Consider the following 25,572-nt stretch of genomic DNA (forward strand, 5'->3'; position numbering starts at 1 on the left):
TATCCTGGTTGGTGTAATAGATGGGGTCAGTGTCAGTGTTATGGAATATAATATTGTCTTCCTCCATCTGCATCATATACTCTTGATGGGCACATTCTATTTCTTCCTCAAGCTTCTGGTCCTCCCTGGCTTCCTATTCAGCCAAGGCATCATAAAATCCTTCGTCGGTGTAGACCAATGGAAATTGGTCCTTCTTTGGAGCATAGGGACAGTAAATGGAAAAGTGCCCTGGTGTGTGAGCTTGGCATACCTGGCAGTGGTACTTGGGGCAGTTCTTGTGACGGTGGCCAAGGTTCTTACAGAGATGACATATAAAGTTATCAGCGGATAGGTTGGGTTGTTTTACTGTGATAGTGGAAGTAGTGGGGTCGGTGGTGAGGTCAATTGTCTTGTGCCTCTTTCCCTTGGAGGACTTTGTCTTAGTCACTTCACAGACAACTGCTCCTCCACAGGTCTTTCTCTGGTAGACTTTGTTAGGTGGAGGAATGGGTAGTGGCTGATGATCTTCTCTAGCCTGATATGTAGCAGATATGCTAGCAGAGGCAGTGCTAATAGTAGCACTTGGTGGGTGACCAACTTGGGTTGTGTTTCATTCTTCAATAGTTCATATAACTGTTTTACAGACATCACTAAAAGAACCAAGAAGAAGCTGAATAGTAAGAGAGCAACTGTGTCTCTGGAGGTGTTGGCATGAGAGCCTGAGGGCATCATCGTTGATGTTATTGAGCTTAAGCTTGAGTGAACTGGTAGTGTGTATGATATGGATCTGGGACAGGATTGGAGCAGCTAAATGAGTGGGTTCTTTTGCTAATTGTTTTTCTAGCTCTTCAGCATGAGCAAGGGAGAGTAGGGTGGTTTCTATAATGACATCATCTTCGACATTGATAATATTTTGCTTGTAGAATGTGTTGTGTAATGAGAGGTGGGAAGTGGTGGATTCAGTAGGCAAAGGTGTTTGGGGAGGAGTCATGTCTAGTTGGTTTTGTAGGTAGGAGCTGATTATTTCTAGTTCAGCTTGTGCCTCTTCTTATAGGCAGCTAGAAGGGTTTTGGAACTCCGCAGGTTTTCTTCAGGGATCTATTTGTTATCTCTGAAGGAGTATCTGACCCATGATACAAGATAGCATCTTCGTTTATCTGCACCCCTGTGGCTGAGAATGGCTTCTACTTTGTATTCTTCTTCACCATTGACTATATCGGGTGGACGTTCTTCATAATTCGGTCCATGTATCTCCGTTTCATGATAGGATGATAGTTCAGAAGCGTGGAATGTGGGATGAACCTTTCATTATTTTGGAAGCTTTAAGAAGAAGGTGATGGAGGATAAGATCACTGTTATGGGAAATGGTCTGTATCACTTAGGTGCAAGTTTCCTAGATGGGAGTGTGGTTAGGAGATTGACAGCTGTAAGCCATACATTATCTCCTATCTTCCAGGGAGAATACTTCTTTTTTCGCAATCTTTCTGCCATTTGCTGCATGGCAATATTATGGCAAAAGATAGCTTCTTCACATATTTTTTGCAGGGACTTAAGTCGTTCTTTGGCAGCAGGGGTGTCGGAGGAAGGTAGGATATGGGGAATCTCTTGTGGTTCATAGCTCATCATTAAGAAGAAAGGGGAGGTAGGTCTGGTTTTGTGCTTGTGATGTTTATGGATGAATTCAGTGACAGGAAGATGGTCTGACCATTCTAGAGGGTTGGTCCTGCAGTAGATCCATAGGTAGGTTTCTAGCTCCTGATTAAGTCATTCGGTCTGTCCATCAGTCTGGGGGTGGTAGGCGGTGGAAGTAGCAATCTGATATCTGTTACGCACTCAAATAGATCTGTTATGCGGAGCCCTAAGAGGGGCGTCGTCCGCTAACGTTTGTGACGTAACCGGAAGAGTCCGGTGTAGCGACTGAGACTGGCGACAACGAGTCGGCAGATATCAGAGACACGCGTGTCACGTGACTTCTAAGACGGATGTCTTCAAAGTTACTGACGTTCTCAAAGTAAGGACAGTCTTGTCCGAACGATGAGTAGTCGATCGAGGTAGACTTAGGCGCGATGAGCACCTAAGAAAAGATACTAGAGACTGAAGCTGAGGGGGCTTCAGAGGGAAGTATGTTCGAGGGAAGATTGAGTAGATTCAAGTTAGGGAATCTAGTACAGAGTGACCGACTACTTATACTAAGTGGAAAGGGTTAAGGGCAAGGCTACCGTACTGTAGGTAAGGGCAAAGGGGAAACGGAAAGGGTATAGGTACGCTGGTAGCAGAGCCTGATTAGTGATGTGAGGTCGAATGCGGAATGAGACCGAGAAACGTTGGAACGAGCCAACGGTAAATGATACAATGCGCAGCACACATGAGTCAGAGGAAAGATAAGACAAGATAAGGAAAGCCACATTGGTGGCACGAGTCAGAACGAGTCATAGCCCGAAGGCACGTGCGCACGTTGGTGCGATAGGAGGGGGATGAGGGACGGGAACGGTCCCGAGGATCCGGTCAACGGATAGTCGGTAGAGAAGTACGAGCCAGAGGCATACGAGGGCGAGGACGAAGGGGAAAAATGATAGGGGGGCCATGTAGCCGATGTTACTTGTAACAATATCCAAGAAGGCAAGCTAGTTCTCTAGAGAATTTGGAGACAAACTATGGTCCTCAATCAGAAATCACTTTTTTGTGGAGTCCAAAATGCTTGAAGATGTTTTTGAGGAAAAGTTTGGCTACTCCTTCTGAGGTGATATTCTTGTTGCAAGGAGTAATAATTACTCCCTTCATAAAGCCATGGTCTACCATGACCATGACAGAATCAAAACCATGGGAAGGTGGAAGGTTGGTGATCAGATTGACCAAGACTTAAGAGAATAGACGGGTGGTGGAGGATGGGATGGGAACCAGGGGCAGGGTGGTTGGGTGAGTGTCAGCCTTCATTTGCTGGCAGAGAGCGCAGCCGTCAATATATTTATGAATGAAGGTGCCCATAGCAGGCCACCAATAATCACATTTAATAAGCTCCTCCGTTTTGAACCAGCTGGGGCCACTGTGGGATGGTCATGGTGATGTAAAAGGATATCATGGCACTGTGTAGGGGGAACATACGCCCTATTCTTATAAAAGAGGACACCGCTATCAAGTTTCCAGTCCGACAGGGCAGACTTCATAGATGAGAGGCATATTCCACTCAAGGTGTCACAAGCAGTAGTGAAGATGAGATTAAGAAGGGAATCAGTAGAGATAGTGGTGCTAAGCTTATTGTCCAGTAGTCAAATAAACATCGAGTCAGGTAAAAGAATCTTGTTTTCATTGTCATCTTTCCCAAGGCTGTGGTCTGGTCATCGAGATAAGGTGTCTGGGGCCATGAGTTTGATTCCTGGGACATGATGACACTTAAGGTCGAAGTTTGAGAGGGTTAGTTGCCAGTGTGCCTGCCGTCTAGAGAGCTTTTGGGCAGTGCAGAAATATAAGAGGTTCATATGATTGGTGAAGACAATCACTAGATGAGGGCTTTCTCCTAGATAATGGCACCACTCATTGAGGGCGCGGATTACTGCAAGCAGTTCTCAATGAAAGATCTCATAATTTCTTTCAGCGGGATTGAAGAACTGGGAGAGGTAGCCACATGGGTGATATAATCCATTTTCATTGGTCTGAAGGAGGACTGCTCCAGTTGCTGCAAGAAAAGCATTTGTGGTAATAGCAAACTGTCTGGTAGGATCTGGGTTTCATAGGACAGGTTGGGATAAGAAGCATTGTTTGAGAGAGTTAAATGATTTCTGGCAGGCAGCTGTTCACTGGAAGGCATGGTCTTTCTTGGTAAGATCTATCAGTGGCCATGCTATGTTGGAGTAGTGGACGACAAATACTTGATAGAAGTTGCAGAAACTGAGGAATGAGTGTGTCTCTTTTATGTTGGTGGGGGTTGGCCATCACTCAATTCCTTCCACTTTGGCATGCTCCATGCCTATTTCTCCAGGATGAATGATCATGTCTAGGTACTCCACCTCCTTGGCATCAAAGACACACTTCTCTGGTTTAACAAACAACTGCTCCCATCATAAAATATCCAAGACCCATTTTGTTCTTTGGTGATGCTCTTCTAGATCCTTTGAAAAGATCAGAAGGTCATCCATATAAATGACCAACCATCCTTGATTGATTTCTGGTTGGAAGCAATTATTCATATAGCTTTGGAAGGTGGCGGGTGAGTTTGTGAGACTGAAGAACATAACAGTTGGTTCAAATAAACCTTCCTCAGTAGTGAATGCAGCTTTCCATCTGTCACTAGGATGTATTTGAATCTTATTGTAACCAGATCAAACATTGATCTTAGTAAAATATTGCACATCATGGAGGCGTTCGATAAGGAACTTTGGTAGGGGGAGCAGATACTGATTGCATACTGTCCAGTCATTGAGGTAGTGGTAGTCTTGGCAGGGACATAGTTCTCCACTCTTCTTTCCTACAAAGAAGAAGCCACTTGCTTGAGATTTTGAAGGGACTATGAATCCTTTCTTTGTGTTTTCTTCAATAAACACTTTCACTGCTTCTTGTTCTTTGCCAGATAAAGGATAGATTTTAGACATTTTCAGGACAAATCCTGGTTTCAGGTCAATACAATGGTCAATACCAGGTTGCTCTAGAGGGAGTTTGTTGAGGCCATCCTTTGCAAAGATGTCAGCATAGGTATGCAAATAAGATGGGACGAGTTCCTCAAAACTCTTCTTCCTTTTCTCCGTTTCTCCTGCAATAGCGAATTCCTAGGCTTTATTACTGATTTTTTCATATGCTTGCTCTGTCTTTGATGTACCATCACAGGTGAGTGGAGTATCTAACAATACTTCCTCAATTACTTATACTTGAGATCCATCTGAGGCATACTCAATGAGGACCTCATCGTCGTTTAGCTCGTAGGTGGAGACATTGTTGACAGTGGGAGCGAAGTTCTCAGACCATACATCCTCTTTGGTGTCATAGTCAGGTTGGTCGTCGTCTTGGTCAGGCATGAGAGGAGGGGGGTCGTTGTAGGACTGGAAGTCCTTGTAGCCTCGTAGAGGCTATTTTTGCAGTATCCCTCAGCATCCTATTGCTTTACTATGTGAAGTGCAGCTTTCCCATGACCTGCACGCATCAGCCGCTACTTTCCCATGATGGCCGCAGCATTCCCATGCATGCACACAGCCACACTTAACCACGCTTTCTTGCACTTCATCGGCTGACATTTCCAACTATCTGTCCATGTCCAACCAACCCAATGGTACATTATTCTATGATTATATTTACATATTAGACCATTTCTGCATCACACTACCTTTATTTCATCATAGACCCTTATTTTACATATAGCTTTACATACCTTACTTGGTAGCATGTTGGCTCGGTTCTGCATGACAGCGCTTAGCACCATACTTAAGAGGTAGCAGTACATATTATTCAGTAGCTTGGTTTTCTGGACGTCCCAGTAGCAACTCCCATTAGCCTACAGTTGGTAGCTATTGGCAATTCATATCTGTTTACTGCCCACACCGCATCCATTACTGTTCCACTTTACGTCTATTTCTATTATCTATCATCTCTATTATCATCTGAACCACCCACGCTGCAGCCACTTCACAGCCACACTTTCCTGCACCTTCAGCTATTGGCCACCACTTCAGTCCTGCGCATGCACCCACTGCTTTCCCACTGTAGGTAAACAACTTTTGCTGGACACTACATGAAGTGAGTGTCTAGCAAAATATAATAGTTATGATCTAGCACAGCCTAGTCTGCTATACTTGCAGAACAAGTGCGTTCGACCTGAGGGGTTAACTGTTGGTAGTAGAATAATTAGTTATATGAAAAGGAAGATAGTCCAAAGTGTGGGAAAAAAAGTCCAAAGGTATAATTACAAATCCAAAGGTAAAATGTCGGGTCCGATGTTTTCAGGTTTCGGGTTTAGCGGATTTTAGCGGGTGTCGTCAGATATCGTTGGGTTAGTGTTGGGTTAGAAAAGGAATGTCGGAGATAGTGAACAGTGGGTTACTGACAGTGTTTCGGAGTGTTTCAGATAAAGAATGGATGATATTTGCAGAATTCAGTGAAGAACTACAGATATCTAATGACCTCCTCCTACTCGGAGGTAGAAAGGTATTCTCAGTAAGAAGGAGGTATGTGAAATATATAGTATCTATGTAGAATTTCGGAGTGCTGTAGGCAAAAGTAGTAGCACTAATTTTCGGGTCCGATGTCCTATGTAATAAGACATGTGGTACTGCGGACATGTAATAACACATTCTACAATGTTAGCGATGTGAAAACTGATAACTGCGCACCTAGTGGGGATAGATATGACAGGACTGGACATAGGGAGGGCAAATGTGTGGGAAAATATTGGATCTGAAGTGGCTGATGCACGGAAATCATTGGATTAGCGTCAGATTTAGCAGATAAATGTTGGATTGAGCGGATGAGTGTCGGATAACATCGAAAGTGATTCGTGTACGACATGCATCAGAAAATAGCTGAATACAAGCTCAGCACTAGCTCGAGTGCTACACCACACTTCACATCAGCCGCTAAGCAGCACCTTCTGCACTCATTTCTTGACCTTTGCTGCACTAGCTTCCTCTTTAGGGTCGAACACACTTGTTCTGCAAGTATAGCAGACTAGGTGTTGGATGACCTACAACATAAAGATATCAGTTTGGAGCCTATAGCACCACAATGAGTTGTAAACCTACATCATCTTCATCAGGGACTTCTTCTATGGAGGCCACTACAGAGGGGAGAGGGGTTTCAACAGTAACCACCTTCACCTGCATTACTTTCTTCAGTTTGGAATCTTTCCATGTGGGGGGTTTTCCTGTAATGGTGGTGGGTTGTCTTTCTAATGAGAATAGCGGAGGGAGTTGGTTGCATTTCCTGGTTTAGTCAACACTCTGTTCAAGGGCTAGGGAACATTCAGTTGTACATAGCAATAGTGTTCCTTTTACCCAATTGATGTCTGGGTTGAGTGCTTTTAGCCATGGAAATCCCAACAGAATTTTGTCACGTTTTGCGAGTCTGGCCACATTAAATTTCCCTATCATGGTTCTCCTATTGATTTTAACCATAAGGACACAATATCACAAAATAAGACCAGCAGCAGCATCTAATCCATCTGCTGTGATGATAGGGAATAGTTTGGAAAGTTTGTGGGTCCTGATCTTGTGTAACTTGCAAAAGGCATCGCTTATAAATTTTCCTGATGCTTCAGAGTCCATGACCATAGAGGTTTCGATGGTTTTCATATACTTTTCAGAAATGAGGGTAGCTGGAACTCTGAGTTCTTTCTTATTTCCAAGTGATTGTACAAGTTGTATAGGAATAGGAAGCACTGATGTCGAGGCAGTCTTCCATTCTAAAAATCCCTTTCCATGAAGCAGTGGTTTTCGACTTCGTCACTGCTGCTTTCCTCCTCTTCTTTCTCAGTCTTCCTTCAGATAGGAGCTTTCTGCTTCTTGTCTTCGTGTGGATGGAATGTAGTATCCTTGGCATGATGTCCTACTTTGTTGCAGTTAAAGCATTGTCCTTCTTTGAGATGTTTCTTCATTTCTGATTCGGAGAGTCGCTTGACTTCAAGCTGGTTGACTTCCATAGCATCATCCCTATGTGGGGTATGGGAGTGATTCCCAAAGGTTTTCTTCTTCTGCCAAGATGGGTTCTCCTGTCTTTTGATCACCTTTAACCTTTGGAAGGTGTTATCAAGATTGATGCAAGTGTGAACAATGGTTTCAAAGTCATCGAGGTTTTCTCCCATATGATAGAGGTTGTTGCAAAGACCTTTGTCTAGTCCTTCATGGAAAAACTCTACCTTGGTGATGTTCTTGGTTATCCCAGCTTTGTGGGCAAGAAGGCGGTAGTTAAAGATATAGGCCTGGAGATCTCCTTTCATTTCAAGGGCCCAGACTTTGGACATAGCTGTGCCCTTTGGATCGATAGCTCCAAAGGCATCCTTGAATTCTACCTTAAAGGCAGCCCAGGTTCCATAGCCAATGATATTTCTGGCAGTATTCAACCTTGTAGGGTCTTGAGTGGCCCTCATGAAGTCTTCTTTCCAAGCAGCAGCATTGCCCTTGGTCATAAACAATAAGGCGAAGATAACTTTCTTTTTATCATCATTGTAGCTCCTGTCATTGATATTGAGGTAGGCATGACAGTTCAACATGAACCTCTTGGATTCATCACGGTCTCCATCAAACTCAGTGGGAGTACTGATCTTTATTTTTATATCTTTGGGTGGACACCATGGTGTTCAAAGGCAGTATGAGTGGTAGCACATCTAGCTTCAATGCTCCAATCAAGGAAGTTAACAAAGTTGTGGTGTCTGGAACATCACAGATGGTGGCATCTAGGATAGAACTTTAATCTTTTGTTATGACTAGGGTAAGTCAAGCCATCTAAGTCCAAATGGACGATCTGCTAATAGCAAGATGGATGAGGATCTTCTCTTAAATGAGAGATCAAAGGTTTAGGCTAAGGCAAGTGTAAGTGACTTCCTCAGAATAGTGGATCTGAGACAGTAAGGTCGGAGGCCTTACTGAAGGACAAGTTCCAGGTAAAACCTAGTAGATTAAATACAATTGGTGAACTATATGTCTATATAGCAAATGTTCAAGCAGAGCTTGTAAATGGTTAGAGATAAGAGGCAGACAGCCTGCTTGATGAGAGATAAAAGATAGCAAACATAGTACAGATAGCCCACTTAGATAAGTGACAGGAACAACGAATAGAAATCTAAATGTTATTGTAACACCCGTCATCTTAGTGCATTAGTCGGAGCATTGGTATCAGACTCTCATCAGTCTCATCCTGCAAAGCATGGGAGATCCTTGCAGAACATTTCAATCACACTGACACCAGTGCCCAGCACCAGCTTCATCAGTGACTTAATTCTCTGAGGATGAAGAACTCAGCAGATGTGACCAATTATGTGGGTCTAGGAAATAGCATGGGTATCCTCAACCCACATGAGTCATGGGCGGGGGTACCTCTGGGGGTGTGGGTATGTAAGCAAACATGATTTATTTTGAAACTTAGTAACACACATAAACCTTAAACTCTAAACCTAAACACAGTGCCCTTATGATTTATAAAACTAACAGACAAAGCTAAAGCTGTGCTAGATGAGAAGTAGGAAGACTCATCAAACAAACAAAAGAATAAAAAAAGTGCTGCTAGTAGTATATCTTCAAAGAAGGCAAAGTAAAACCGGGCAGTAGTTCATACTGAGGAAGAAGAAAGTGTATTATATCATGATGCTATTGTCATCAGTGATGACAAGGAAGGAGCGGGTATGAATACTGACAATAATAAGGATAAAGTGAGTGTGGATGAGGAAGAGTGTGCGGAGGATGAACTCAGTAAGGCTGATTTCACTAGTCCAAGTAATACAAGCTAACATTAGCTAAAGAACAATTAAGAAGGAATGGATTTCACCAATCTATGTATTTTTTGACCCTACACCTACTATAGAGTCTATTAACAATTGTTGTGCACATTTCTTCAAGTGTATGGGCAAGGGATGCGAAATTACAATTTGACACTTCCTCAACAACAAAAAATGCACGATCCACAGGAAATATGCGGAAACACATCAAGTCCTGCTGGGGTGATGATGTATTGCAAGCTGCTAATGAAGCCAGGAATGCAGACAAAGTTTGGACCAAGATCATTGTAGGACATCAGAAGGATGAATCAATTACAACCACATTTGAACATAAAGGCAAGGGGAAGGTCACTTACTTGCATCATCAGTATACCTGTACTGAGACAAAATAGGATCACAATAAGATAGAGAATTCTTGTGGCTGATATAGTTGCATTCAGAGCTGAACTTGTCCATTGGGTTGCAGAAAGCCTATAGCCATTTGACATTGTCAAAGACAGGGGATTTAAGTCACTCATGAAGACAGGGAGACTGGAATACTACATACCATTGTAACACTCGAGCTAGCACTAGGCTTGTATTCAGCTATTTTATGTATTGCATCAAATACCTGTTGTACAATATTTACCTGATGATATCCAATGTAACCTGACACTTTGACTAGTGGACCTGATGTTTCAGCCGCATTAGACCTCATATTTTCCTGCACATTTGTCCTATCTGTGTCCTGTCTCGTCTTGCTAGCCCCACTAGGTGAGTAGTTGATTATTTCGCACATTACTCGTGTCATAGCAAGCACTATTACATGTTTTCCCATCATCTGTAGCACCTCATGTTTATTTACATGTACTTCAGATCTGAAATCTTCAGCCGCTACTTTCGCCTATAGGGTTCTGGATTTCTACAAACTTACTTATATATTGGTCTTCACATAGCATATTCATTATCTAAGTAGTAGGGAGCTGTATCCTGACACTTTGTGGTCAAAACTGATAATTCATAGTTCTTAGTTGATATTGCAAAATATTACCACTCTTTTTATCTAAAATACCCATCACTATTAATAATCCACATATTGCTCACTATCACCGTTCCCTATAACCTGCTAACCCAAAACCCAAAACCTGCTAACCTGCTAAACCCAAAAACATCGGACCCAACACTTTGGCATTTGACATCATAAGTATGCCTTTGGACATTGTTTCTCATGCTTGGACTTTTGACAGTTTATCAATTGACTAACTAAAGACTTATTCCAATAGCTAATCCCTTGGGTTGAACACACTTGTCTAGCAAGTATAGCAGACTAGGCTGTGCAAGACCACAACACATTTATATATTGCTGGTTACTTGCTTCGTGTAGTATCCAGTAAAAGTTGTCTACCTGTACCATCTCCATTGACCGTCTCACACAATGTTAGATTGGTCTTTGCGAAGATAAGACAACAAATTGCTAAAATGATAAATGTATGTAGATCAGTTGGATGCAAGAGGAAGACTAATGAATCTTACCAGGAATATGAGGGCAAACTCAATTTTATGATGGACAGATGGTTGTCTCCAAACCACTGTGCCCTTGTAGCATTCTCAGCACATCTTGAACACAAAGGCAAATCTCTAAGCTTACCATTAAACATTATTGAGGTGACGAAAGTAAGTACTCAACTCACTGAGTTAGGAAAGGACATTGTGCTAAGACACTATCAGTCCCACATGGGTGAGGAGCTTGCAGCAGCCTTCGAACAAATGCTGAAAGATTACAGAGTAACAAGAAAGGTTAGCACACAATTCTTGTGGATACTCACAGAACTCACCAAATGATAGATCCTCATTGTTACATGCAATAATACAGCCAATAATACTGCCATGCTCGAAGAGATGGCAATCATACTCCCTGATTTTGGTGGTACAGCAGCCCATATGAGGTGCTTCCTGCATACGGTCAATCTGGTAGCAAAATCTCTCCTTTGACAGTGTGATGAACCAAAGAGCTGTGATGACAACCATGAGCTGAATGTTGATGACCACAGTGAGAATGAGCAAATGGAAGATGGTGATGCCAAGGGTTCTGATGTACTGCCTGACGATGACATTGATAGGTTTGTCAACAAACTGAATTCTTGATGCATGATGCACACAAGAGCCTGTAACAGAATATTTGTCCAGTTAAGTTGGTACTTGTTAAGGTCTGTACATCAGAATAAATTGAAAATATAGATTAATCAACATATCACACAGCTTTGGAGGCTCACATTCAAGGTCATTCACTCCATGATAAAACTCCTATCTGCATGGCACAATATTCTTCAAGAACAGCAAAGGCTAGTCACCAACATCCCATGTAATTGGCTACATGCTGGAATTCCACATTTGACATGCTTGTGTATATCTCAAAACACCAAAGAGCAGTCAATGTGATGACACAGCAAAGAGACTTGGATTTGAGAGATCTTGAGTTGTTGGATCATGAATAATTAATTGTAGACCAGCTGCAAAATGTTCTGAAAGTGTGTGTGTGGTGTTGGTATATAGTTGTTGTTCATTGTTTACTAATGCACCAAAATGGAATCCTAACCAGATTCTCAAAGATGCAATAATGTTTTTCTTGCAGTCAACACCCAATCTCCCTACCATCATTCCAGCAATGGATTTAATTGGCAAAAAGCTCACATTGTATTCTAATAACACTAACTATCAGCTCTCAATTTGTGCTGCCATTGGACTTGCTAAAAAAATGTTGGATCACTACTATTAACTCATGAACCATTCTGAAGTGTACCACATTGCTATGAGTAAGTGCTCTATTGTAGTTCAAATAGTCTTACTCACTATCATTCAGTGCTTCACCCACATCATAAACTCATGTATTTCAAGAATGTGGAGTAGGAGGACAACTAGATTCAAACTGCTGAGACACTTGTGAGGGATAAGTTCAGGCACTCATACTTAGTCACACCAAATGCTGACTCTGACAGTGATGATGCAGACTTAATTGAATCTTCTCAACAGAGCGCCATGGTGAGTTATTGCATTGTGTAACTTAACTTGTATGCTAACTATGACAATAGGACAATATATTCAACAACATACCTGCACTCACATATCCATTCTCACTTAAATGTGCAATCAACAACTCGCATGCTCTTATGTCTTGGCTATTGGAGTTATTTAAATCTTGTCAAGACTGAGGATGTAATGTCTGTAAGCATGCTCACTGATGTGGAGGGTGAGGAGCTGGAGCTGGAGGATAGATAAGATCATATTATCATCAAGTAGCTACTACATGTGTTTGTATCTCATAGTTTTATGATAATTAACAGTACCCACCTATGGGTATACCCTCAGTGGGTGATTTCCTGTGTGGGTTTGGCCTCATATCCATCAAAAGCCTACACCCGCAACATGAGTGTGAGTATATCACAGGGTATGGGTAGGGGTAGTGCCACTTGTACCCGGGGTTCACCCATGCTATTCTCTAGTTAGGAACCATAACAGATACATCCTCAAGACCATAAAGCTTGATGGTGGACTATAAAGCCCCTAGAGGTCTGACATATCTTTCAGTGTCCAGTCTGTGATATCTGTTGCACATCAGAACCTGTCATCACACCCAATTTGTCCTCAAAGTCTTCTAGCAAGAACTCAGACATGGTGTCAGTTATCATGTGAAACAGATGACGAGTGAACATGGTCAAGAAATGGTTTACAGTACTAGTGCAGGATATATATACATAGGCTAGGGACTTGGGGATCATATGATGAGCTACTAGGAGATTAAATGGAGTGGGGGCTGATGAGAAGAACAGGTCAACCATGGATATCACAGAGACATCTGGGAAATCAAGAAAATATTAGATCAATTCATGTGCAGAGAATGGTAGAAAGAGGATGATTTTTGTAATTGACTAAGTGTCACAACCCTTTAAATGAATTAACACAGGACAGAGACTAGGACTTAAATGACAAGATAATTACAAAGAGGATAAGGCAGCAGATACATCTTAGATTGCTTACTTGGAGATACAAGAGGTTTGAACTAAAGAACTACTAACTACAATGAGCTACCTATTAAACATATTCTTAGAGACAGGTGCTGTGACTGGGCGCTTAAAGAACTTAGAATTTAAGAACAAACAATGGTTCATATTTGGAACTCATGACACTAAGCCCTCCTCCACTAATGTGGTACTTGGGGACTGCTTGACTAAGACCAGTGAGATGCACTTCTAATGAACTCATTCAGAAGTGAATCCTCAAGGCACATTCATCTGCATTTTGTCAGTTCTTTCAATAGCATGGTTACTGTTGATTCTTTTATTCTTGATACAAAGTTCAATATATGCCCAAAGTCTTGATGCAAACTCAGAATAATAAGCACAAGAGAAATATAATCCTCTCCAAAGGTCTTGACTTAGTTGAAGAAGAAGAGCAGATTACACATCAAACTTTCAAGTTTGATCCTAATGACCTGGAGAGTGAGGAAGAATACACATCTGTCAAGGTTGATATTCAAGGCAAAGATTCAAAAGAGCCATCTGACCACTATTCACTCATGTATAAGGTTGAGGTGCACTGTATTTGAGACCCTTTCATCATCATGTTGCTCTCCTCTTGCTTTTGAAAGTGCTGTATTGCAGTCTATATTTAATTCATCTGTTCAGCTGAGGAAAAACATTGCAAGTAACAGGGAATAGTAGACTTGCCTTGCAGATTCACTTCTGAATGTTTTCTTCAAAGATGCTTCTAACTGTTCTTAGCCAAGCAGTTAATACAACAGAATCCAAATCTATCTGCATGAGTTCAAAATCTACTAAAGATAAAATTGTCAAGTGATCATCAGAGTCAAAATCTGTTTCTCTTGGACTGTGTAGATTTGAAACCTGCCAATGATAAATTTCAGTTTTTATGAAACCACACCTTTACATATACTCATGGTCGGTTTACTTACAAGCTTGTTAGAGTTGTTGTTGCATAGAATAAAAATATTACCAATAGTAGGTTTGAAACCCACAAAGTGCAAGAGAAACAGATTTTGACTCTGGTGACAACTTGACTAAGGCTGATGAAGATCAATGTTTGAGATGCTGTCTATCAGCAGATAGATCAGATATGTTCTTATGGAAAAAATGTGATGTTTAACAGGTTTTTATTGTGTCAGGATGACCAATGTCAGAAATTGATGTTAGAACTGAAAAAATGCAGATAAATATATTGAGGATTTACTTTTGAATGGTGTTATTGGAAGTGCATCTGACTGGTCTTAGCCAAGCAGTTGATGTCACAGAATCCAAATCTGTCTATGTGGGTTTGAAACCTGCTAAAGATGAAAATGTCAAGTGATCATTGGAGTTAAAATCTGTTTCTCTTGAATAGCATAGGTTTGAAACCTGCTAATGATAACATTTTTATTTTATGAAAATGCACCTTGACAGTCTGAAAGCCATTGAATGCTGCATTTTTATAGCTCAATTGAATATTTGCTTATAGACAGTTTCTCAGACTTTGATCTTCATTGATCCTAGTTCAGTGAGCCCAATTGAGTTATACATTTCTTTTTCACATTGCAACATGCTTGTTAAGACCATGCACAAAGGGTAGGACTGATTCTGAGGGGTTTGGCTTTAGCTCGTGTGCTGCACCCCTTACCTGAGTATGTGCCCTTAATTTCAGATTGATGTCCGGAGAAAGTCCAAGGATATCTGAAGGATATATGAAGGCACAGGAAACTTTGGAAGGACTTTCTGGATGGGTGCAAGTAACTTCCAGATGAGTGCGGGAAAGTTCCAGAGGAACTTCCGGAAATTACAATGAGGTTTTGTCCTGAGTAGAAGCAAGCAGAGGAAAGGCTGCAAGGACAAAGTCTGAAGCAGAATAGGTCTGGAGGACCACGGGAAAGATCTGGATGAACTTCCAGAAACTCGGAGGATCAGACGAGAAGCGTATGACATTAGGGCAATGAGACAAAGGGTGAATGATGCAGGGTAGCTGCAGAGGTATGGAGGTTTGGCATATAGAGATACAGGGATCTGGAAGTCTGGATGAGGTGTGGGAACATTGGTGGACATAGGTCTGGAATACGGGATATGACAATGCTCAATTGAATATTTGCTTATGGATGGTTTCTCAGACTTTGATCTTCTTTGTTTCTAGTTTATGATTTATCAAAGTCAAAATCTGATTCTCCTGGACTAAGCAGGTCAAAAACATGTGTCACTCAACCTATTTCAAGCATGCACAGTCCAAGATAAACAGACTTTAATTTAGTTGTAACAATCACTTGGCTAAGACTAATCATAATGAGTTTTTTGAGACAGCCATTCATGAGCAAATGTTTAAGGCATATTTTAATGAAAAAAAATGTAATTATATAGGTTTCAAACCTACTCAGTCTAGGATAATCAAATTTTAAATCTATTGTAGCAATAACACAGCTAAGACTGTTTTTGAGAAAATGATCCATGAAGAAATGTTAGGGTGTGATTTCATAGAATAAAAATATAATCATCAGCAGGTTTTGAACCTGTACAGTCCAAGAGAAACAGATTTTGACTCTGGTGACAACTTGACTGAAGACCAATGAGAACAAATGTCTAAGATGCTGTCTATGAGCATATATTTGAGGCATGTTCTTATAGAAAGAAAAAATGCAATCTTTCACTGGTTTTGAACCTGTTGCACTCTGATAAAAACAGGTTTGGATTCTGTTATGATAATCACTTCACTAAATACAGCTTTCACCTTCAGTGGGTTTTGAACCCACACAGACAGATTTAGATTCTGTTATATCAACTGCTTGGCTAAGAACAGTTGGAGGCACCTCCAATGAACCCATTCACAAGTGAATCCTCAAGGCATATTTGCATTTTGTCAGTTCTTTCAATAATATAGTCACTATAATTGATTCTTTATTCTACTCTTCTTGCAATAGACATCAGACTTCTCCTGGGCCTCTATTTCAAGACCTGTTTATCCAGCAATTGCTCAAAAAAAGTGCTGATGGAAGACCACCATGGTGGGTCCATGAGCAAAAACTGACAATGAAAGAATCACTATAATGCTTGGACCTGCCCTGGGCAGCAAACAGGGTATTTTCATATGTGTCAAGGAGTATAGGATACTATCAGTTTCATTATCATTGTCCATCTTTGTCTTGCAAGTAACCTTTGTCCGAAACTGAACCCACTTTCCCGCACTTTGTGCATCTGCTTATCCACACTTTCCCACACATCAGACGTGCATTCCCGTGCATCAGATACCTTAGAAACGCATTAGGAAAGTCCCTCGTTCATCCATAGTCCATCCAAACTCCATTGGTATGTGAATTTCCTTACCTCAAGGCTTGTAAAATGTGTTGCAGCCTTATTACATGTACTTACATATTTACTATATTTCCTATCCCTTCCTACTCCGAGTGGGATTTTAGACACTATAAGTTGCCTATTACTTAGGAATACTAGACTACACTTCTCTCGGACTGTACACTTCCCTCATATTGTATACCTCACCCTATAGGTTTACCTTTGAAGTAGTCCCTTGTAGTGTGCGCTTTTTAGTCCCATTAGGTCCCTTATACCTCTCTATACCTAGGATCCCTTACCTCACAATATACCTTTGCCCTTGTTCCCTTGAAACCTCATTCCTTAACCTCCCTATACCTTGTCCGCTCTTTCCCACACTTTCCGCACCTTTGGCCGTGCTTTCCTGTGCCTTGGATAACCTTGGACACATTCACTTCCCAATGCAATCCAATGCACGTCCGTCAAACCCAACAATTTGACTCATGGACCTGATGTTTCAGCCACATCAGACCCAATATTTTCTTGCGCACTTATCCTATCTGTGTCCCATCTTGTCTTACTAGCCCCATTAGGTGCATAGTTGATTATTTCACACATTACTTACATCATAGCCAGCACTATTACATGTTTTCCCATTGTCCACAGCACCTCATATTTATTTACATGTACTTCAGATCTGAAATTATTGGCCACTACTTTTGCCTATAGGACCTTTCATCAAGATGGGAAGTGGCAAACATGCATTAGAAATACTATCTGCTTCATTGTAGCTCTGTGTTATTTGAAGATGAGGTAGGCTGTGAGCACAGATGCTACTCCCTTTCCTAGCCTAAGGATTGGTATGCACCTGCCATAAAGGACACCCACTCATTTACTGGAGATAAAGAGATAGCATTCAACTATTTCATCCTTATATATAGAATTATACAATACCCCTAATTGTTCTGATTGGTTAGTTAGTTCATACTCAGTTTTGATCTCAGTTTCAATATATGTATATAGGTAGCTCATCGTAGTCAGTAGTTTTTTTAGTTCAAACCTCTTGTATCTCCAAGTGAGCAATCCAAGATGTACCTGCTACCTTATCTCCTCTGTGATTATCTTGTTGTTTGAGTCCTAGTCTCTGCCCTGCATTAATTTATTTAAGGGGTTGTGACATTAGGTTTGAACTATAGGAGACTCTGACTTACGTTACACTCTCACATCATTTCTCTTTGGGCGTTCTTGAGAGAAGATCCTCTTAACAACACTTCAAAAAGCCGTTATACTTTTTGCCCGACTTAACCACTGCAATCTTTGATTTCATCCCTTTGCTCATTTGAGCGCATCTTCATACCTATCATCTTTCGTAGTTAGTAGTCCTATACCAGGTCCTGTCTTACCACAGCTGCCAGTATACAGAGGTGTTGACGATATGAGGTGTCTCACTGTAACTTTGAGTGCTGGCCCAAGACCCTGCCTGCTCAATGTTACTATAGTTTCATTTTACCTTACCTTTCTTCTTTACACACGTAGGCATTCGTTTTGAGTTAATAGCGGAATTGTCTAGTTGACATTCTGTGCTTTCGACCTATGAGATTTAGATACATACCCTAGTGAGACTCACACTTGTAAGCCTCAGCTGGAAGAGTGGTAACTTGTCCTCAAAATGGAGATTGCATTGTCTTCTAGTTTTTCCCACTCAATCGAGTATAGTTTACATATTCTTTCTTAGTTAGTATTAGGGAAGTGTCAGTTGGGTTGATTAAAGAACCCTTTGATCCTGAAGTACATGGTTGATCCGATCAGATATTGGGGACCACTTCAGTTTTTGTTTATGTATCTGTCTTCCTTTTATCATCATTCCTTTTTGGAAGAGCCCTTATGAGCAGCTCTTCAAACAGACATCAGTAAATCAGGTTCCAGAACACAACTGGCACTATGTCTGAATTACTAGCACCAACAGTACAGGTGGTACTACCTACAACCCCTGAACTAATCATGCAGTACATCCATCAATCACTTGCAAATCAGGCAGAGTAGTTCAAAATCAGAATTGCAGAAATAGAGGCAAAGAATGAGGCCTTAGAGAAGGCAAACAAAGACCTCCAATTACGCCTAGATATGCAAGAAGACGAAACCATGAAACTTTCTTCACAACAACCATCCTTTGGCTCTGCAGGAGCCAGTATTCTATCATCCATCCCTAACATCAAATATTCTAAACCCACAGACTTCACAGGAGAAAGAGACTCCGTAGAACTCCAGACTTGGATGAGAAGATGGTTAAAAATGTGTATCCACTACCAAGATCTCAAGATTTGATTGATGGTTTAACTAGTGCCATGATGTACTCCAAGATAGATGTAAGATGGGAATACAATAATATTTGCATGAAAGAAGGAGACAAGTGGAAGGTGGCTTTTAAACCGCCGTTTGGTCACCATGAACCAATTGTAATGTACTTCAGTTTAACGAACTCCCCAGCTATATTTCAAACAATGATGAACAAGATATTCAGATATTTAATTGATGGAAAGACTGTAGTTGTCTATATTGATGATATCCTCATGTTTACAAACAGTAATAAGAAACACTGAAAGGTTGTACAAGAAGTACTTAAACAACTAAAAGAGAATAACTTGTATCTGAAGCCCGAAAAATGTAGCTTTGAACAGTCAGAAGTCGAGTTCCTTGGGTTGATAGTGGAGAAAGGTGGTGTACAAATGGACCCTGTAAAGGTAGAAGGAGTAATGAAATGGCCTGTTCCCAAGTGTGTTAAAGACATACAAGTGTTTATAGGACTCGCCAACTTCTACAGAAGATTTATCTTTGGGTTCTCAGACATTGCCAGACCAATGAATGATTTATTGCAGAAAGATGTCAAATGGGACTGGACGAAGAAACAGCAAGATGCTTTTGATGAACTGAAGTCAAGGTTCACATCAGCCCTGATCCTAGTTATGCCTGATGTTGAGAAAAAAATGAAAATAGAAATTGATGCCTCTGATTATGCAACTGGAGCAGTTCTATCTCAACTGATGGAAGATGACTTATGGCATCCCATAACATATTACTCAAAGTCAATGAATAATGCAGAAAGACATTATGACATCCATGACAAAGAGTTACTCACAATCATTTGAGCATTAGAGGAGTGGAGGCACTATGTGCAGGGAAAACCTCATCATGTGGAAATCTGGACAGATCATAAGAATCTTGAGTATTTCATAATGAGCCAAAATTGACAAGAAGGCAAGCCAGATGGAGTTTGTTCCTGGCAGAGTATAAATTTACACTCCAACACAAGCCTGGTGTAATCAATGATAAGGCTGATAAGCTATCTCAGAGAGAAGACTACAAGGGGAGGGTAGAAAACAACAATTCTGATTGCATTTTGTTAAAACCAGAGTTTTTATTGTAAAAGCTGCCAAAAGAGGTCAAGTTCTAGTACAAGGAGAAAAACAGTTGCTGAGAAAGATAAGGCAATGCATGGAACAAGAACCTGAAGTCACTAAAGCACTATGAACACTAAAAGCAGCATCAGTACAATTGCATAGGGGAGTTGAAGAGTGGAATGTGGAGGATGGATTGGTGTTATTCCAAGGACTAGTTTACATTCCAAATGATAAAGAGATCTGCCAAGAGATATTGGAGTTGTTTCACGACTCTCCACCAGCTGGACATCCAGGACGTGCCAAAACCTTAGAATTTATTTCCAGAAATTATTGGTGGCCTTCAATGATAAAGTATGTCCATGATTACATAGATGGCTGTGATAGATGCAGAGCAATGAAGATTCACCTGATGCAACCACATGGTCTGCTTAAACCAAATGAAATACTGATGGGACCTTGGTAATCAATCACTTATAATTTAATAGTAGATTTGCCTAAAAGCAAAGGGTTCAACTCTATTTTGTTGTTGTTGATTGATACACAAAACAAACGCACATTATGCCTACAAAAAAGGAAATTGAAGCTCGAGGAATCATGAAACTTTTCTTAGATAATGTATGGAAACACCATGGAATTCCAAAACAGGTGATATCAGACAGAGAAACACAATTTGTCTCCAAGTTGATGGGACAAGTGTCGAAATGCTTAGGCATAAAATGGAGCATGTCAATGGCTTATCATCCTCAGACAGATGGACAAACGGAAAGAATCAATAAAGAAGTAGAGCAATATCTGAGAATGTTCACATCTTACCACCAAAATAATTGGGTAGACTGGCTTCCAATAGCAGAATTTGCTCACAATAATTCCATCACTGTAACAGGTCATAGTCCACTCAAAGTACTCTATGGATATGATCCAGAGTTTACTTCATCAGTAAAATATCATGGTTCTTAATTTAACTTAATCAGGACTTGTTCCACTTGGCTTGACATCCAAGTTTGTCAAGATGTTCAAGATCTTGATTTGACTTAGAGCACAACTTGAATGTCTTACCATCAAGCCAACAAAGACACTAAGACAACTTAAGCATTTTAAAGACCTAATGAATTCCAAGGTAAAATTGTATTTCAAGATGCTAGCTCAAAAGAATGGTGATCAATGAACCGATTTATGTAAAATCCTCGGAAAACATCAAGAGAATGGTGGAATCAAACCCTGTGGAACAAACTGAGTACCGAATATCAGAAGCAAGTGAGCACCACGAACAATACTGTCAATATGGATTATTGACATGTTGGGAGAGCCATCCTCATCAAAAGATGGTGCAACCATGTACATTCCTGTAGCTTTGTCTTGTTCCTCAGTAATCCAATAGATCCACTGAACAAGTGTGCATGAATAGGTGCAACTATTAGTGAAAGTGAAAGAAAAAAAGCAAAATATCCAAACAACATCCATGCTTAGTATTCTGTCCTGCCTGTCGTCTGTGTTGACAAAGGCACAGTCGAAGTGGCCTGGTCCGTTGTGCCATGAAGGTACAGCACAGAGATGCTCACGGCGCATGCCAGTGATTCCACTTGGATCACTGGGTGCAATGAAAGTTACAGCAGCTGAATTAAAAACCTTGATAGCTCCCATATAGGACGGATAGTCACGAAGCAGAACATCTGCAGAAGAATGGTGATCATCCATGTGTATTTGATTGTATAGGAAGAGACAGATGAGGGTTGGGAGTAATGGTACCTTGAGTTTGTCCGCAAGGCCACTGACAGTATGCGTGCATTTACATTCTGAATATTGCATTAATGAAAAAACACCACTGAAAGGTTTGATATGCATGAAAAGTCCATGCTAACTGCATGTCAGCAATCACATCCACATCATCCACAATACCCTGGTCCTCAACATCATCGAAGTTGTCACTCTCAATGGCAAAAGGGTTATCTTCTTCGTCCATGTTGTTCTGTTGGACCTCAGAGTCCCTGTTGTCACTGCCAATAGCAAACTGATTTTCAACTGGAAAATCCAATGAGTGAACCGAATTAAAGTCAAACAAAACATGTACAAAATGAATTGAAGTAACTAAAGGCACAAGAGCCTTTAAGCATACCACATGCAGCAAAATCAACTCTTGATGCTGCAATTTTATCTAGGTGCTGATTGGTTAAGAGTATTTGATGGAGCACATTGTACCTGTTTGAATGCCACCATGGTTCCTTTACTGCTTTGATGTGTTTGGATTCTGTAATTGACGAGCAGAGACCATTTGGAGCGCCGAACATTCAGATGAGGAGCTCATAGTGGGTGAGAGAGTGTTGGCAGGGTAGGGAAATGTCAAAGTGGACACCGCTAGTCTCAAAAATGGTGTGATACTTATGAAAGTGCCTAAGGGCATCCCTCAGCTGCGCAAGAGTCTCATCTGTAACCACATTTGCACATGCGATGTAGCAGAACTCCAACAAGGATCGAAAGGCTCGAACCATATCATCGGGTACATGGCCTTTGATTGCTGGTATGTAAACCTATATAAGTTGTGTGTAAGCATAACAAAATCATTGTATGTAAGTGCGAAAATTTACCTTCATCAATGCCTTGGAGTCATCTCCGGTCCATTGAGAGAATCCACACCCTTGCGGAAAGCATCCTAGACCAGGGAAGGAAGGAGCAGCAGCAATTCTGATATGTTGTTAATCATTGCAATGGATAACAGAAGATTGAAATTACCTTTGGTCAATGTTGTCTAAAATCACCTTGGCCCCAATTTTGCCATGTTCAAGTTCCAGATACTGACACACACATTCAACGAGGTGATCCTTGAATGTTCCTTTGATGAGCTGATGCAGAATATCAGGAGCAAGGAGCTCATGGATGTTGGTGCAAGGAAAGTTATTTGTAAAGGGCTATGGAGTGCAATAGTCAATGTGAGGGGACATACCACTAGCTCACCAATAATACCATACTCATCCCAAAGGACACCAAAATCAACCAAGCCCACAAGCACATCAGTGTGTTTGCATGACTGAGAAACACCTCCGTCATCAAGAGTTGAGGGAAATGCAAGGCATCTGTGAATGAAAATAGTGCAGAGGACTCTGCATGATAGCGATACTTACTTACTTTCCACACCAATCTTTGACTATACATGCCAGTACCACCTGCTCTTCATAGTCAGCGATGTAGGGACCAAGTCCATATAAAATGTGCCAGTAGTGTCCATCACTGCAACATGTGACTTCAGGCATTGTCATTCCAGGTTTGAGGGTACTGAAGATCTTTGACAGCAAGGAGTGGAATAATTGCTTCTTGAATTTATGGTATCTTGCATCATCTGTGTTCTTTTTTTCAGCTACATACAATGATGACAATGTAAGCTTCAAACTAGACTGGGAGAGAAACAGCAACATACTCTTTGTAATTGCCAAAAACCCGATGTAGCACTCAAGCTCATGCTAGGCTCGTATTCAGCCATTTCATGCATCACATCAAATGTCCATCGCACTATATTCACTTCCCGATGCAACCCGACACATCCACCAAACCCGATGCTTTGACCAGCAGACCCGATGCATCGGCCACATCAGACCCAACATTTTTCCCATGCACTTGTCCTATCCATGTCTTGTCTTATCGGCTCACCCCACTAGGTGCATAGTTGATTATTTCGCACATTACTCACGTTGTCGCCAGCGCTATTACATGTTTTCCCATAGTCCACAGCACCTCGTGTTTATTTACATGTACATTGGACCCAAAATTCTTCGGCCACTACTTTCACCTATAGGGTTCCGAATTTCTACATACTTATATATATTGGTTTCCACATAGCATATTCATCATCCAAGTAGTAGGGAGCTGTTTCCCAACGCTTTGTGATCAAACCTGATATTCTGTAGTTCTTAGTTGACATTGCAAATATTACCGCTCTTTTTATCTGAAACACCTGCTGTTATTGATAATCCGCATACCACTCGCTATACCCAACGTTCTCTTCCAAACCTGAAGCAAACCCACACCCGAAACCCGCTAACCCGCAAAACCCGAAAACATCGGCCAACACTTTGGCATCGAACTCGTAATTATACCTTCAGATTCTGTTTCTTGCGCTCGGACTTTTGACAGCTTATCAATTAACTAAATACAGACTTATTCCAATAGCTAACCCCTCGGGTCGAACACACTTGTCTAGCAAGTATAGCAGACTAGGCTGTGCAAGACCACTACAACATTTTTATATTGCTGACACTTACTTCGTATAGTATCAAGCATTGTTGTATCTTTACACTGATCAGGGCCAATGTGTTGCAATGAGAACACTGAATGTTGTTGTGGACATTTCCGATTGAGAGATACAGTGGGTAGTAGTCATTTTGACCGGTAGCAATGAAAACAGTTGTCTTGTCACTGCCAACAATGATGGGAACAAAAGCTGCACCATGTGTTTCTGGATCCTGCACAATTTGGTCCTGTAATGATATCAGTACGAGATTGTAATAGCCATGAAAAATATGTACTGCTTGCTGCCAGGCCCAGTCTCCTGACACAAAATCGTTGTAACAATGTTGCTCACCCTTCTCCTCAAACTCATGGTACAGTGTATAATCAATTGAATGTTTGAAATCCAGGTTTGTGAGCATGTTCTTGACGACAGTGTGGGGGTCCCAAAACCAGACTTCATGCGACTGTTCCATCCATAGCAGGCACTGTCCAGCTGGTTGATTGCCATTATACTGGAGAGAAAAACTTTGCCAGGCAACATTGCCTAGTGGTGTGGCATCAATAGTCTTGTACAAGTCCCTGTGGTCAGCAAACAGTGGTTTATCATTATGAACAGTGAGAGTGACCCCCCACAAGTGGAGGATTTTGTCAATGTCACCAGTGGACATCTGGTTTTTAGTGTACATAAATTCGGCACACTCAAACTCTAGTTGGTTGTGATACAGAGTCCAGTCATTAGAACTTTGTGCTGTGTAGGGTGGTGGAGTGCCAGGATCAAGAAAATTGCTGTTCTCGTCACAAATACAACCTGTTGGCACAAATTTTCATCAAATACAAGCTGGCATGGCAGCGGAACCATGTACTTACCAGTCAGAAGGTCATGATAATCATGTATGAGCCCAGACTTTGACTCCTGCAGTGCCGCATCAGTATTTGTATGTCTCGGAGTGTCTCCTTCATCTTGAATTTCTTCAACTGAAGCACATTGAGTGCATGATGACTGAGCAGAACAAGTAAATGAGTGGCTATGTGCCAAGTTTTGATGAACTTTCAGCCCGGACACAGATTTTAGCCAGCATTTACAGCCTGGGTAGGGACACTGAATGCGACGAGTGCTGAATGCTCATCATTTGAATTGTGCGTGAGGGATTATATCTGGCATGTTGGGACAGCCAGAGTCGGACAAACTGCAAAGTTCAAACCATTGGCAAACACGCTAACTCTGAGTAGAATGTCATGTAATACATATTAAACAGGGTGTGAAAATTGACTTGGGGTTTCAACATCCATT

At 41.2% G+C, this 25,572-nt stretch overlaps 4 protein-coding genes across 4 annotated transcripts; 1 reads left to right on the plus strand and 3 right to left on the minus strand.

Annotated features, from left to right (window-relative positions):
• Window positions 1–133: 133 nt before the first annotated feature.
• F5891DRAFT_1179709 (uncharacterized protein) lies at window positions 134–970 on the minus strand (the record flags this gene model as incomplete). The annotated part of the gene is made up of 2 exons (XM_041365825.1): window positions 134–576; window positions 631–970. The coding sequence occupies 2 exons, from the start codon at window positions 968–970 to the stop codon at window positions 134–136; spliced, it is 783 nt and encodes a 260-aa protein (XP_041233772.1).
• A 5,586-nt stretch (window positions 971–6,556) lies between these two features.
• On the minus strand, window positions 6,557–6,782 carry F5891DRAFT_1179711 (uncharacterized protein; the record flags this gene model as incomplete). Its single annotated transcript, XM_041365826.1, has 2 exons — window positions 6,557–6,643; window positions 6,702–6,782. The coding sequence occupies 2 exons, from the start codon at window positions 6,780–6,782 to the stop codon at window positions 6,557–6,559; spliced, it is 168 nt and encodes a 55-aa protein (XP_041233773.1).
• Window positions 6,783–11,963: 5,181 nt separating this feature from the next.
• F5891DRAFT_938468 (uncharacterized protein) lies at window positions 11,964–12,143 on the plus strand (the record flags this gene model as incomplete). The annotated part of the gene is made up of 1 exon (XM_041374164.1): window positions 11,964–12,143. A coding segment is annotated over one exon (180 nt), but the record flags the coding sequence as incomplete, so codon positions are not given.
• A 9,050-nt stretch (window positions 12,144–21,193) lies between these two features.
• On the minus strand, window positions 21,194–25,528 carry F5891DRAFT_1124059 (uncharacterized protein; the record flags this gene model as incomplete). The annotated part of the gene is made up of 15 exons (XM_041363856.1): window positions 21,194–21,246; window positions 21,281–21,809; window positions 21,833–21,856; window positions 22,121–22,222; window positions 22,253–22,308; window positions 22,414–22,519; window positions 22,562–22,588; window positions 22,646–22,742; window positions 22,791–22,966; window positions 23,002–23,131; window positions 23,184–23,449; window positions 24,347–24,529; window positions 24,578–25,089; window positions 25,149–25,396; window positions 25,503–25,528. The coding sequence occupies 15 exons, from the start codon at window positions 25,526–25,528 to the stop codon at window positions 21,194–21,196; spliced, it is 2,535 nt and encodes an 844-aa protein (XP_041233775.1).
• Window positions 25,529–25,572: the final 44 nt, after the last annotated feature.

Source organism: Suillus fuscotomentosus (assembly GCF_016647785.1).
Source record: "Suillus fuscotomentosus strain FC203 chromosome Unknown F5891scaffold_1, whole genome shotgun sequence".
Taxonomy (NCBI): domain Eukaryota; kingdom Fungi; phylum Basidiomycota; class Agaricomycetes; order Boletales; family Suillaceae; genus Suillus; species Suillus fuscotomentosus.